Source organism: Curcuma longa, chromosome 21, assembly GCF_044706935.1.
Source record: "Curcuma longa cultivar G26 ecotype Majalengka, Jawa Barat chromosome 21, ITB_CL_G26_1.1, whole genome shotgun sequence".
Taxonomy (NCBI): Eukaryota; Viridiplantae; Streptophyta; class Magnoliopsida; order Zingiberales; family Zingiberaceae; genus Curcuma; species Curcuma longa.
Window position 1 is genome coordinate 12,298,692 of NC_133881.1, and position 14,898 is coordinate 12,313,589.

The window sequence follows — 14,898 nt, forward strand, 5'->3', positions numbered from 1 at the left end:
GGAACTTCACATGGTTGTGCTCACCAATCGCAATCGTGCCTTCATTTGCAATCTCGACAGAGAAGCATCAGCACATGGTCGTGCCCACCAAGCACGACCATGCCTCTAATCGTGCTTCACCAACAGAGAGCAAATTTTTTATGGTCATGCCCACCAAGCACGACCGTGTCTCGACCACAGAATAAGGCTCATTTTTGGTCATGCCTAGCAGGCACGACCGTGCCTGCCTCCACGCTGCAACTCGACATGGTCGTGCCTCATAGGCACGACCGTGCCCCAATTTCCAGAGGCCACCATACCCTGGTCGTGCCTACCAGGCATGGCCGTGTCATGGGGCCGTGCCAGCTGAGTATCCCAGGCCGTGTGGCTAAGCACGACCGTGTGGCGAAGGGTAAATAGGGGGGACCTATAAATACCCGCTTAAATTTCCCTAAAAAGGGAGAGAGACCTTGGGAGTCAAGAGGAGCCACCGAAAATGCCGTTTGGAGCAAGTTTCGACGATCCATTCCACCGTCGATGAGGAGCTTGCAAGGTGAAGAAGAAGACACATATTGATAAGTTTTATTTCCTTTTTCTAGGATCTAAAATGTATCCCTTTATCTCTTCTTCGTCTTGTATCCCCTTTATTATGGAGTAGATCCTTAGATTCTAGGATGTAGGAGGGATTGAGGTGTATTGTGGATGATTGATACTATGGATTTGTATTTACCATGTTCTATGATTTATTTGTACATTTTGCTTTATGGATGTTGTGCTTTGTGCTTATTGGATGATATAATATGAATGGAGCAAATCTATGAGGATGAGGATAATTTATGGTTTAAGGAAATCTTAGGATCGTATGACCGGGGTGCCTTATGATAGAAGGTGAACCTTTAACCAGACTTTCTGAGAAAATTCTTAGACTACAATGAATCTTTATGAGAGATAGCTAACAGTTGTTAATTATTAGGGAGAGGTCCTTATTTGGATACTCGGTGATAGGGGGTAGGACACTAGTAGTATGCTAAAGTGCCCGGTGATAGCGGAGAAGCTATAACCAGGCTATCTGGGGTCATCTCAATCTAACAATTGTAACGTTAGAGGACCAGTGATTTATTCCGAGAAAACATAACGAGGTCTAATTGGATATTTTGGTTAGAATCTCTGTAAATGTATGAATATTGAGGAACGATAAGGAGTCAATAGTCAATCAAACATAATCTCAAGGAATCTGAAGTCCTAGGATCGCTTTCCCAAATCCTATCACTAGTTGATTTTGCTTCTATTGAGGTTTAGGTACTCAGCAACACTCTCACTTTCCCCAATCTCAACCCAGTTATATGATCTCTCCACTCATCTTGTGATTGTTTAGTGATTGATTCCTCAGTCCCTATGGTTCGATATCTTTTTATTACTTAACGACATTCCATATACTTGCGGAACTACATCAGCGAACATCGTCGCATGCTCATGTCCGGTGCTGGAAATCTCAAGGGTTTCAAGCTTTAAAAGCCAAACGATGAGGGAGAAAATGAAGCACAACATAGCAGAGGATTCCTCCCCTGCTCACGCCGCGCCTTGCCCGTGATTGCCCTCTGCCGCGACCATCCGTCGCGTTTGCGTTGCTTGGAAGGAGAACGACGGCAAATCGTACACCAACCCTTCATGCCTACGCCATCACTGGTCACCGTTGTGGGTCGCGCGACGTCGTGCTACTGAAGAGGAAGCGAGAAACTAGGAATCGAAGTGTGATTTCTAGGGCATTCAATCCGATCGAAGCTGAGTTCCCTATCTTGATTTCGGTTAGAATTTCTTGTTCAATAAGGAATTTTACTAGATTGATATGGATTTCTAGGATTTTGGTGTTTTCCTTTCTGATCAGGTTTGATGGATTTTAGCCGTGATTCTTCTGTGATTGGTGGATTTGAATATTTGAGTTTCAGTGAGTTCTTGAGGTTAGGATTTGCCTGATTTGGAGTTCAATTTCTTCGACTGATCGATTGAGTGATTTGGTGTTGTCCTGATGAATTAATCTTGAGTGTTAGGGCTTTGTTAGGATTGATCCCTATTAGGTCTTGTTTCGGTTGGATTTCAATGTGGATTGATTGGGATTTCTAGAATTTTGATCCTGTTCTATTATGGGTTACTGTTGGATTGGTGGGATGGTTGTGTGTTGTTTGAAGTGGGTTGAATCATTGGATTGATTCGGTTCTAGTAGTTTAGATCAAAATTTAATAATAATTCTAGCTGATAGTGGTTTTATTTTTATCCAATTGAAGTTGTAAATGAGACTAACTTGTGTTTAATTAGAGAACGAGTTTAATTGAGTTAATTGGTTTGGTTAGGTTGTGAATTGGTTAATTTTGGTTAATTCGAGTTAATTATATTAAGGTTAACTTGAGTTAACTAGACTTTTTTGGGTTAATCCGATCGAGTTGTGTTAATTGGACTCGGTTAGGTTAAATTCGATTGAGATGTGAGATTCGGTTAGGGTTTACTTTGCCATAAAATTTAATATAATATTGTATTAAGAGGGTGTTGCATTTTGTGTAAATTACAGGACCTTGATTTATAGATCCTGTTATACGGAGAGGTTCTGATTTTGACGTGCGTCACACCAGGTAGGTACTCCTGTGCTTGGTCAACTCAGGTCTTATTTGTAGTGCATGATTTATTATCCGTTGATCATCATCCTGTTGCTACCCTTGTTGCATTCGTTGCTTGATTCGTTGCTTGATACTTACTATTGACCTTAATAAGATCTTGTTGCTATCAATAAAGTCTTCTTATTTATTGTTGATCTATGGTAATTTTTTATGATTGATGTTGTGTATACCTTGGTAAATGTAGTAGTTATTTGTTGATGCATGTCAATCATTTAGTGTTCCCTTTCCCAATTTGCTCCAATTCATACTGCCTAATTTGTAGTGCTCATATTATCTCGCAAGTGTATCAAGTTCCCTTAGACTCGGTTACCTTTCACTAATTTTTCTATCCGAAAATGAGGAGAGCCTGGAGTAATGTATTGGGCATCAAGACCAGGCTGCAACTGTTGGGATGTATACTAGAATCCTAGCTATGTAAATAAACATTCTGAAATGAGAATCACATTTGTTCAATATTTTGCAGTGTCCATTTAATCTATACTGTAGACTAACATGGTGTGCGGAGTCACACACAGAAGACCATGTTATCAGTCCCTTATAGATTATAAACAGTGTTCACAACCAAGATGGATTGGACAAATCATCAGAATGGTTGTAGTGTAATTTGGTCTTAGTCTGTCTTGACTATATAATTACACTAGTACACTTAGTGTGTATTGAGTAGGACCATCTGAGGATTGTTCGATTTATACTGACTATATAATCGAACTAAACCTCTGTTACTATAGATGTACATACTCTTAATCCCGATATAATAACAAACACGTGTGCTTAATATGTACTTCTTTAATTCATCAAAGGGTGAGGTTTAGATCGATAGATCAATAGGCCCGATGAGTTGGGAAGTAGTATTATGTACATGGTGTGTTGTTGATTATAGAAGGAAAATGTGTCCTATAATCTAGGTTGATGATGTCCCCTTGAGGAGCTCATAAGGATTATCATGTAAACCCTGCAGGTGGACCTTGTCCGCATGATAATAAAGTTGAGTGGTACTACTCTTGGATTAGATGTCGATTAAATATGAGTTGTCAGTAACTCATTTTAATTGACGAACATACGATATCTTAAACACAGGGAGACTAATGTACTGATAGTAAGAAGGAGCCCATATTGTAATATGGGATTGGTGCGGTAGTTCGATAATAACTCTTTAGTGGTATGAGTTATTATTGATGGACTAAGGTTGTGTGTTCGGGGCGAACACGGGAAGCCTTAGCTCGTCAGAAGGCCAAAACCAATTCCTCCTCTAGGTCCCTGTTGTAGCCTCTGGGATCCTCAAGTCCACCTTGGAAGAATTCGTGAAGAAACTAGGCATTCGAGCTCATGCAAGGAGGTGTAATCGATCAGCTGATCACACACCTTGGTAATCGATCAGCTGATCGATTACCAAGACTCCGGGCAGAATGACTGGTAATCGATCAGCTGATCGATTACAAAGCCTGGTAATCGATCACCTGATCGATTACCAGTGTTAATGAGAAAAAGTTACGGAGTTTAATCGATTGTTTGATCGATTAAAGGCCGCGGGTTCGATTTGGAAACTTCCGAAATCATTCCAAAATTCTCCGATTTGATTGATTCAAATCATACCATGTTTATGGATCAATTATACCATGTTTATGGCTTGTCTATAGTCTTATAAAAATTAGAAAATCTAAATGAAAGAAAGGTTAAACAGTAAAATCTATATGGATTCATTTTGTTAAGCTTCAACACATTTTGAAGTGTGGTGTGTTGGTATGGTATAGTGCAATAACATTTTAATTTAATAACTATTTAATTGCTATAAGGTTATTTTTAGAATAAATAAATTAAGAGAATTAAAGGAGTAAACCTCATATAAATTCATCTTGGCATGCTTCAATGTGTGCCAAAATGTGCCAAGTGTTAGACATAATATGGTATTGGGCTGTACTAGCCCAGCTGGGGATCACATCTCCAATGCAGAACAATACTTTAAACCATGCTCCTATGCTGTGCAACATGTTTTGATATTAGCATAGTAGTACATATTATGTAACTTATTTTTATGAAATTTTAATTCAACATTTTCTGCACTTATATTTGAAAATAAACAAGCTGAGAATCATTGATTAAAACTTATTCAAATTCATCTTGGCATGCTTGGGAATGTAGTGTCGAGTGTCGACAGGAGACAACACTAAAATTGTACTATCCTGGTAGGAGATTGAAACTCTCGCAGGACATGTGACTTTGATTGCTCTATGCCATTTTGAACTTGGTCATAATGCACTCCTAGTACTTTTGCCCTTGTTTAGTAGCATGTGTACCAACATAGTTTCTATAGCCTTGAAACTCCATTTGATGGCATTTGAAGGTTCATACTTTGAGACATGCATTTCTATATCCTTTGCTTGTTGTATTTGGGAATTCTTGTTTTGGTTCTTTGCATATTGCACTGTTAGGCTGATACTTCATTGCTCCATATTACTTTATTGGTTGTAACTTTGATACTCACTCTTGAGAAATTTAAGTTCCTTTTTGAATGCTTTAGGAATGCCCGTTGGGAACCTTCAAGAACATTACTGGATCTGATAAAGCTCTATGTTATCCATGTCCATCTAATGAGCTTCCCCATCGGGCTGTATATATGAGTGTTCGAGGTATTCCCCATAGATATCTTCCTAATCTTCTTGAACTTTACCTGATCAAATATTACCATTTATTAGCCAGCTCATTCATTTTTACTCTTTTTTTTTGAAAAATTGGTCAATGTAGTTAATTTCTTGCCACTCAATGAATTATTTATTGAGTCATTCTTAACAGGAGGTGTTGCTGAAACTCCTTGCCCATACAAATGCGTTTCCGAGAGATATCATATGCCACACTGTTATACAGCTCTTGAAGAATTGATATACACTTTTGGTGGCCCATGGCTGTTTGGTCTCCTCCTTTCTGGTCTTCTTATCTTATTGGCTCTAGTTCTAAGTGTTGCACGAATGAAATTTGTTGGTACGGATGAGTTACCAGGTCCTGCACCAACTCAACATGGGTCTCATATTGATCATTCATTCCCCTTTCTTGAATCATTGAATGAGGTTCTCAACATTTCAGATCTCCAATTCCACATTTATCCTTTCTGTTTTCCAAGTTCAAATATTATTTTGATACCTTTTACTATGGATAGGTTTTGGAAACAAACAGGGCTGAGGAATCTCAAAGTCATGTGCATCGAATGTTCTTCATGGGCCCAAACACTTTCGGTGAGCCTTGGCATCTTCCACACTGTCCACCTGAACAAATTGCGGAGATAGTGTGAGTTGGATGTTTGGTGTTGATATTATGTGCTTACAATGTTTCTTACCTTTAATTTGGTTTGTCCATGTTTGGGTATATATTTTTTCTTTTGTGCTCTTTATTTTATAAAAAACAATCATATGTCTAAATAAATTCAGAACGTGACTCTCTGATATTTTTATCAGGTATGAGGATGCATATAATAGATTTGTTGATGAGATAAATGCACTTGCTTCTTATCAGTGGTGGGAAGGAGCTGTCCACAGCATTCTTTGTATAGTTGCTTATCCACTTGCCTGGTCATGGCAGCAGTGGCGGAGGAGAAAGAAGTTACAGCGACTGCGGGAATTTGTTCGCTCAGAGTACGATCATGCTTGTTTGCGTTCTTGCCGATCACGTGCTCTCTATGAAGGGCTTAAGGTTTGTTATTAGAATAATTTTTGAACCATTTTAGTACCTTGTCTCTCTTCAGATTTTGACCTATTTGCTGACAAAGCACAGTTATACATATATTTTATTAAAAATTTGTCTATTTTCCTTTCAAGAAGAGGGATATAATAGTTTGTTGGTAATGAACCACATATTGGTAGCTTCATGAATCACTTGCATAAATCAGAAGCAGAAATAGAGAATTGTTAAAAGAAGTTACTCAACGTGTGTCCATGTTCTGGATAGAAGGGGGATTGAAGTTCATATCAGGGGATTGAAATCTCAGGCCCTCAGCTAGCTTAAGATGGTGTCCCCAGTGACGATATTGGTGCCAAAGGAGGAGATAGGATGCCGGTATTGGAGGAAAAGGAAGAACAGAAGTAGGAGTCAGATCTGTGTTGAAGGTATGCTGAAGGAGAAGAAAGGGAAGTAGGAGGTGAATCTATGTTGGAGATCTGTTGAACGGCGCACTAACAATGCTAGAGGAAGAGAAGGAGAAGAGGAAGAATGCCAATGTTGGAGAAAGAGGAAGAAGAGTACGAGACAAGAAGTGTGCCTAGAGAGGAGCCGACGCTGAACCTGGATTTCAATAAAGCTAGACTTTAATTTTTGGGCACAGATGAGGAGCCATGAAGGAAGCCCAGGTGGTGTATTTGGATTTCGCGGAAGATGCCAATGAAGGAACCGTGATTGCTCACCACCAATATCAAGGATCTCGCATGTTAGTCAGTGTGCAGAATGAAAAGCTTCACCTCTCTCAACAGGCATGATGTGAGATTTTAAACGATGGTTCAATGCATGGTCTTAGTTCTTTCACGTTCCACTTGTTCAAACTAAAATTAGACAGTGTTTTAAGCTATGGGAATGTCAATTATTTGATAGCAATTGGTTTAGTGTCGAGTCATTGATGATCTGGCTCACACATGGACTCTGGTGTGAACAGCCTTACTGTTCTGTTTCGTTTAGGAGTGCAGTAATGCTAATTTTTTCAGAACAATTACTCTACTTGTGTCCTCTGGCTGTTAAACTGGAGGATGCCATAACAAATTTTGATATCAGTAACAGTATGTTTCACTTTGCTGTTTTTGAACATGTGCTCTACCAAAGCTCAGAATGCCAAGATCACAAGCTTCTTAGATATAGATGTTTGTCTATACAGGTGGCTGCTACCCCAGATCTGATGCTTGGTTATTTAGATTTCTTTCTTGGTGGAGATGAGAAGAGACCAGATCTTCCTCCTCGCCTCCATCAAAGATTTCCAATGTGCCTTGTTTTTGGAGGTGATGGTAGTTACATGGCTCCTTTTTCGCTTCACAGTGATAATGTTCTGACTAGCCTTATGAGTCAGGTTTTGATTCTTGTCTCTTCTCTGAAAAATCTCTAAACTTATCCGGCTTTTTTTTTTGTTTGAAAAAAAGTCATACTGATGCCTGATAAATAGACACAATGTTTTGGTCTTTTTATATTGCAGGCTGTACCACCAACAATATGGTACAGGCTAGTTGCTGGACTGAATGCACAGTTGCGCCTAGTTCGTCGTGGTCAGCTTAAAACAACTCTTATGCCTGTTCTCAGTTGGATCGAGACCCATGCTAGTCTTCCTTTGAAACAACATGGTGTTTGCATTGATCTGACTCGGATTCAAGCTAGTACATTAGGCTATTCCCAACTTGGTTTGGTAGTTTATGCTGTGGAACGGGAAACTTCAGCAATTGATGGCGTCTTTAGAGTTTCAAAAATGGATGCACTTTCACAGTAAGTCTTTCAGAATTTATCTCTAACTATTAGTTTTTTCCTCTTGATATTGTTATTTAATATTCACCAAGACCTTGTAGTTGAACTGAAGTTATGTCATAACCTCCAATTCATTATCAATGTGTTCTACAGTGTCCATAGGCCTCGTAGGGATAGTAAATCTAATGATATGAGGAACAAAGGGTTGTTTACTCATAAAAGGATTGGCGGACTTCTAGATGGTGATAGCCTTAAATTGCTTGAGGAGAAAAAGGATTTGTTCTACCCATTCTCACTCATTTTGCACAATACTAAACCTATTGGGCATCAGGTGTGTTCTTGAACTGAATTTATTTAATTTTCCCTTCATAGTCTTATAGATATATCAATAACTTATTGACAATGATCTTGATTTTTTTTTCTTATTTGTTGCAGGATCTTGTTGGTTTGATTATATCGATGTTGTTATTAGCAGATTTCAGCTTGGTCTTGCTTACTTTGCTTCAACTATATTCATTTTCAATGGCAGACATTTTGTTTGTTTTGTTTGTTCTTCCCCTTGGTATACTTTCGCCTTTCCCTGCTGGAATTAATGCACTTTTTAGTCACGGACCTCGACGATCTGCAGGACTTGCTCGTGTATATGCACTATGGAACATTACATCTTTGATCAATGTCGTAAGTTGTTTATTCTCTTGATTAGTTACTCTGGACTATATTTTGCCATCTTCCTGCAAATCTATAGGGCCCTGTTTAGGTACATTTAAATGTTTCTAAATTCTATTTATACTGGAAATGAACCCAATTTGAATCTTATAGGATCTTCAAACAATAGAATGGATATGGTGGGCAAAGAAACCTTTAGTTGGGGAATAATATGGAATGAGATTCTAGTATGGTATTAAAGGTTACTTTTACAGGAGAATGCTAATGACCATGGCCTTGTATCCTTGTGCTCATTTGCCTCTATTTTCTTTTGGTTGAGGCAGCATTGGACAGTGTTACATGTTTGAGCTTGAATTGTCTGTTGTTGAGGATCTTTGATTTATGTATCAATCCTAGACATGGTATTGAACTGGGATAACAATGACCTAGGTATGGATATTGCTATATCAGTAACATCCGAAGATCTTTAGAATTTTGTTCTTGCATCCTTGGTGACAGAGAGTTACCAAGAATACAAAATTTATTCACTTGGTTTGTTTGATCTTAATCTAGCATTTTCTTTGGTCTATACTTGGTTAGGTTAGTATTATATTTACACAGGGTCTTAATAATTCCACTTAATTGAATGAATCATATTATCTGGTCTTTTATTGTAGAGTAAATCAGCCTCAACTTTTTCCATCTCTAATATTGGCGACGAAAATGCTGATTGCACGTTGGGTTCTGCCAATGATAAACATCAGTCTGTTGTGAAATGTCATATTTTGTTTAATTAGTTCTAAGTTTGACAAAAGGTCTGCTAGGAATTTCAGGTTAGGATAGATAGAATTTGTCAAAATCAAAAATCCTTTTAGGGGTGACCTTATATGGGTCAGAATCAATTGATTGAATTGGATTATATTCAGGTTTCTTTAGCCTGGAACTGTTGGAATGTAGTATTTCTGTTGGAACGTAGCCTGGAAAAATCATCATTTTTGTTGATATGAAGGTATCTGGGAAAATTGCCATATTTTCTTGATAACTAATAACTTTTTTTCTTTTCCTAACAGCTCAAATTTGCATACTCGAACATAGGCATCTTTTCATAATTTATCGAAGATAGAAATATACTAACATTGATGCTCCTAAGTTTTAGCATAATGTTACATTTTTTTCCTTGAATGTCAACTTTGCAGATTGTAGCCTTCATATGTGGGTTTGTGCATTACAAGTCATCAAGTCAAAAACATCAAAACCTCCCGCCGTGGAATTTGGGCACGTAAGAAGCTTTCCCTGCCTCTCTAAGCAAATTTGTTATCCATTATTTTCTCCATAGCCTGTAATATTTCCTAGGCATTAACTATATATATATATGTGTGTGTGCGCGCTAATGGACACATTGATTAACTGCATACAGATGGATAAATTGAAATTTTAACTCTTGTTTCTTATTGTTTACAACCAGAGAAGAGAGTGGATGGTGGTTGTTTCCAGTTGTTCTTGTTCTGTGTAAATGTGTTCAAGCGAGACTTGTGGATTGGCACGTGGCTAATTTAGAGATTCAAGATCGTTCATTGTATAGCAATGATCTGGCCATTTTCTGGCAATCATGACATATTTGAGTTGGCTTATTCGAGCTAGAAGCGAACTTGACCTTTTTTTGGAGTCATGTGAAGGCTATAGAAGAAAAACAAGTTTTTTTTTTCTTTTCCCTTTTTCATGTATCTGCATCTGGCCTTATTTATCACTCATGATGCAGAACTAACCCTAATGAACATTGTGCAGTTACAGTTTTCTCTTCTCTGTAAATATAAGTGTACCATTCATTCTTTTGTAGGTCAATAGTTTCCAATATAAAGTTGTACTTTTGGTAACTAGAAAGCTTTGATATGTAAAATTTAATTAGACTGCTTTATTTGGATGAAATGATCCACGATTCATTAGATTTTACATTTGTCTTTTGATTGTCAATAGTATTGTACCCTTGTGATTGTTGGCCACAGACTGTCCGTATATTCTGTCATGAACTATCAAAGTACTATTACATATTCTTGTTTTTTCTTCTCTTTCTGTTGAATAATTAGTTTGGTAGATGGCAATAGAACGGAGTTGTACGAAAGTATGGGAGGGGAAATGGCATGCAAGATGAATGATTCATTTCCTTTATTTGTTTGCATAAATGAAATGACTTGTCATATAGGATGATTCATTTTATATTTCCCCTTCAATTGGATTTAAAAGATCAGTTTAGTATTCTTAGTTTGTCTAACTTGACATGTTCAATTTACTGCTTGTCTATATCCAGTTCAATCTGTATGATCTGTTTGATATTCTTGGGCCACCAGATTCTCAATCGTCTAACGTAGCCAAATTGGATCAATGCTTTCGGTTCATTAGATCATTTCATATGCCTTGTCCACCAAATTTATCTTCCTCACATTAATGGGTTAATAATGTCTACCAAATGCATCCTAGTAACAATACAATACATTCCATGTTTAAGCAAAAGAGATTGATTAATAGCTCTTCTCATTGTATAGAGGGGCTTTCTAACCTTATCCTTAATGGTGTGGGCTGTTCAAACTACTCTACAAAGATACATTCATACATCCAAACAAACATGCATGACGTGAATGCTGCAAATGCTTATTATTCAAGTCTGTTCTCCATAACCTAAAATAAATCTCTAATTCCCAGTGAACAAATCAGAGAGTCGTCTAATTTCCATGATGTTAATTAATTACTTTGTGTCCATATGCTCTCAAATCAATGCTTGGTTCCTGACCCTTAACCAAACCCTGTCAGCCTGGCTTCTGATTTAAGACCTTCACGTGCTCTGTTGGAGCGGATACCATTCAGCCTCCTCTGCCCACAATATCTTCTAGCCAGGTTGATTTGACCTTGCCGAACGTCGCCAGCCCTCATCATTACTTCCCTATTTATTGCGTTCGAGTCTTCTTCAGTACTGATTCCCTGCCCCTGATCACTTCTCCCAGGGCCCAACTCTTTCATCTCTAAATTAAATTGCCATGGTGAACGAACTGCAGAGCAATCCGTCTGGATCCTGATCATGCAGTAAAGTGGGGGAGTAACCATAACTACTTCGCTACTTGTCTTCTGCCACTTCGTATTAATTCTCCCATTTGAAAGTACCAAAGTTGTCAGACTTGTGTTACTAATGCTCGTCGCCGTGGAATATTGATCTACTGCTGCTCCTTCTCCATCGGAGGCAGCTGTTGCTGACAAACAGTCTTAGTTTACATATAAGGACTATAGCCGAATGCAGCCCCACGCAAGTGCCTCATTATGGCACACCCAACTCCTCAACCACTCCAAGTTCATCAAAATTATGAGTCGCCATTGCAGTTGCAGAGATTAATGAAGTATAAAAATCCTTATTTATACCTACATTGTTCGGGTGTGCCTTCTTATAGGAGCGTTAATTAGGAGGAGCTATAGCTAGCCGAGATGGGAAGGGAGTTGAGGACGCTGGCCGGCATTGGCTTGGTGGCGCTCTTGCTGCTTCAGCTCGCCGGCGACGGCGGCGCGCAGCCGCTGGTCCCGGCGATTTTTACCTTCGGTGACTCCGCCGTGGACGTGGGCAACAACGACTACCTCAAGACCATCTTCAGAGCCGACTTTCCTCCCTACGGAAGGGACTTCCCTAACCATCAGGCCACAGGAAGGTTCTGCAATGGAAAACTGGCGACAGACTTCACTGGTACGTAGGTTTTGGGCGTCGACCTTGCATTTCTCTATATATATATCTACTGAATCATCGATCGAGCGTCTGTTGCAGCTGATACGCTGGGATTCACCAGCTACGCGCCTGCTTATCTCAGTCCGCAGGCATCAGGAAGCAACCTGCTGATCGGAGCCAACTTCGCCTCTGCTGGTTCTGGTTATTACGATGACACATCCAATGCTGTTGTGAGTGCATGCCCCCCTCCCTCTCTATTTTTTCATTTTTATTAAAATATTATATTTTTATTCCTTAATTTTGAGATTAAAATTTTATTTAATTTCTTTGAGTGTTTTAATGTTGAATTGTGGGATTTTTTATCCCTTTATAATGCAATATTAAGTAGGAACCCTTTCCTGTCCATAATATTATAGTACCTTTTACTACAATATTGTCTCCTCTCCCTCTCATGCAAACTTTGGCCACGTAACCCTAATGTAATTATCACAATTAATGCCCTTCAAAGTTTAGTTACCTTTTTAAAAAAAATAGGAATATACATATATTTTAGTCCTTTTAAATTATTTTTCTCGTGATGATAAACAACACCCCTCTATTTTTATTCTTATTTTACAAGCTAAAAGTTTATATATATATATATACACGCAAAAACAGAGCAATGGCTGATCCATCTATGCGTATACACGCACGTATCGCAGCATGCGATTCCATTATCTCAGCAGCTGGAGTACTTCCGGGAATACCAGTCGCGACTTGCCCAGTTGGCCGGCGGCCAGACGTCGTCCATCATCTCGGATTCCCTCTACGTGGTCAGCACCGGATCCAGCGACTTCATCCAGAACTACTACGTCAACCCTCTTCTCTTCAAGACGCAGTCGCCGGCGCAGTTCGCCGCCTTCCTCGTCGGCATCTACGCAAACTTCATCAGGGTCAGAATCTAATTCCGACGAAACGCACATTTGCGAACCTGCAGTTGGGTTGACCGGTTATTGGTTAATTATTGCTCGATCGGTTGCTTCGTGTAGGATCTATACGGATTAGGAGCTCGCCGGATCGGCGTGACCAACCTGCCGCCGCTGGGCTGCGTGCCGGCGTCGAGAACGCTGTACGGCCATGGCAGCGACGGGTGCATCGGATTCCTCAACGCCGACGCGCAGGAGTTCAACAGGCAGATCAACGTGTCGACGGAGTCGTTGGCGAGGGAGTTCCCTGATCTCCGGATCTCCATCTTCGATATCTATCAGCCGTTTTATGACCTCGTCACCAGACCCTCCGACTTCGGTAACAATTACGTCTTGCTCCCTCATGTTTCTAATATTTTCACTTCATTTTATAACTCGCCCAAAGATATATGGCTGCAATTTAATATTCTACTACGTACGTAGAGAATACTAAAAAAGAAGAGGACCTTTACGTGAAAACCGCATGAAACCCTCATGAGCGGTTTAATTTCCATATATAGCAAAACCCCTAAGGCGGCGCGTGAACTCAGGTCAATGCAAATGTACTGAAATTAGAACTGTCTTATTTGTAGACGTCATGCATGTTTAATTAATTAATTAAGTGAGCTCATTAAGGTTTAACAAATTAATTGTCATTGATTCAAAAACATATATAGGGGCAAATGATAATTTCCTAAAGTCTCAGGATTAGAGTAGTGATAACTGTTTGATAATTTCATATAAACCCTAACGGGTAGAGTACAATTTTAATTAGAGAAAATGCAACATGAAAATGCAGCATGAAATACTATAGACCTGAGTCCCACATCCATGTAGTGTAGTGTATCATGCTGCGTTTTCAGATAGTATATCATTTCTCTTTTAATTATTCTGGTATTTTGACACCTTAAGATTTGCTCCATTTTGCATTTTACTCTTCAGAGTTCCATAAATTACAGCTTACCTTAGCTTTAAGATCAACAATGTACCATTTTACCTTGTTGCAGTAGAGGCAATTATCTATAGCCAATGATCTTTGACCTAATTAATGATGTTAAAATTTTGTGCTTAATGATTAGTGAATTTTTCCTATTGATTCATGTGGCTATATATTTGCATATGGAAATGACTATATATAAATTGATTGACTAGGGTTTTTCGAGTCGAGGAGAGGGTGTTGTGGCACCGGAACAGTGGAGACGACAGTGTTATTGTGCAATCCTCACTCGATCGGGACGTGCCCAAATGCGACCGGGTATGTGTTTTGGGATGCGGTGCATCCATCAGAGTCGGCCAACCAAGTACTCTCCGACTCCCTCATCACCCAAGGGATCAACCTCGTTCTCTAGCTAGCTGCCCAACCATGCATGTGCATCCATGCAAAGATCGATCGAGCTTAATTAAGAGCACAATTAATAAATTAAGTGTGTTAATTATTGAAATAAAGTAGTAGGTCGTGTGTCACAAGTTGCATAATCGCTTACTCGAATACCATTATAGGCGTGTGAAGTATTTCTAATTTGAATACATGAATAAA

The 14,898-nt window shown here is 39.1% G+C and overlaps 2 protein-coding genes across 2 annotated transcripts in view; both read left to right on the top strand.

Annotated features, from left to right (window-relative positions):
- LOC141814417 (uncharacterized) overlaps positions 1-10,553 on the top strand; it is a 41,273-nt gene extending 30,720 nt beyond the window's left edge. The window contains exons 13-22 of the mRNA XM_074702383.1: positions 5,167-5,275; positions 5,439-5,710; positions 5,800-5,927; positions 6,095-6,329; positions 7,498-7,686; positions 7,810-8,093; positions 8,226-8,403; positions 8,508-8,750; positions 9,914-9,996; positions 10,183-10,553. Of these exons, the coding sequence (XP_074558484.1) occupies positions 5,167-5,275; positions 5,439-5,710; positions 5,800-5,927; positions 6,095-6,329; positions 7,498-7,686; positions 7,810-8,093; positions 8,226-8,403; positions 8,508-8,750; positions 9,914-9,996; positions 10,183-10,330 (1,869 nt within the window). The 3' untranslated portion in view covers positions 10,331-10,553. The remainder of the gene's footprint in view (positions 1-5,166; positions 5,276-5,438; positions 5,711-5,799; positions 5,928-6,094; positions 6,330-7,497; positions 7,687-7,809; positions 8,094-8,225; positions 8,404-8,507; positions 8,751-9,913; positions 9,997-10,182) is intronic.
- A 1,597-nt stretch (positions 10,554-12,150) lies between these two features.
- LOC141815242 (GDSL esterase/lipase APG-like) lies at positions 12,151-14,804 on the top strand. The gene is made up of 5 exons (XM_074703154.1): positions 12,151-12,438; positions 12,517-12,647; positions 13,119-13,349; positions 13,446-13,701; positions 14,514-14,804. Exons 1-5 carry the CDS (start codon positions 12,186-12,188, stop codon positions 14,708-14,710), a joined length of 1,068 nt encoding a protein of 355 aa, XP_074559255.1. The 5' UTR covers positions 12,151-12,185; the 3' UTR covers positions 14,711-14,804.
- Positions 14,805-14,898: the final 94 nt, after the last annotated feature.

What these genes read in the sequence shown, in the direction of transcription:
- LOC141815242 (XM_074703154.1), top strand. Translation starts at nt 12,186, where the DNA reads ATGGGAAGGGAGTTGAGGACGCTGGCCGGCATTGGCTTGGTGGCGCTC. An exon ending in ACTGGCGACAGACTTCACTG is followed by an intron (nt 12,439 to 12,516) that starts GTACGTAGGTTT and finishes CGTCTGTTGCAG; the next exon opens with CTGATACGCTGGGATTCACC. An exon ending in ATGACACATCCAATGCTGTT is followed by an intron (nt 12,648 to 13,118) that starts GTGAGTGCATGC and finishes CACGTATCGCAG; the next exon opens with CATGCGATTCCATTATCTCA.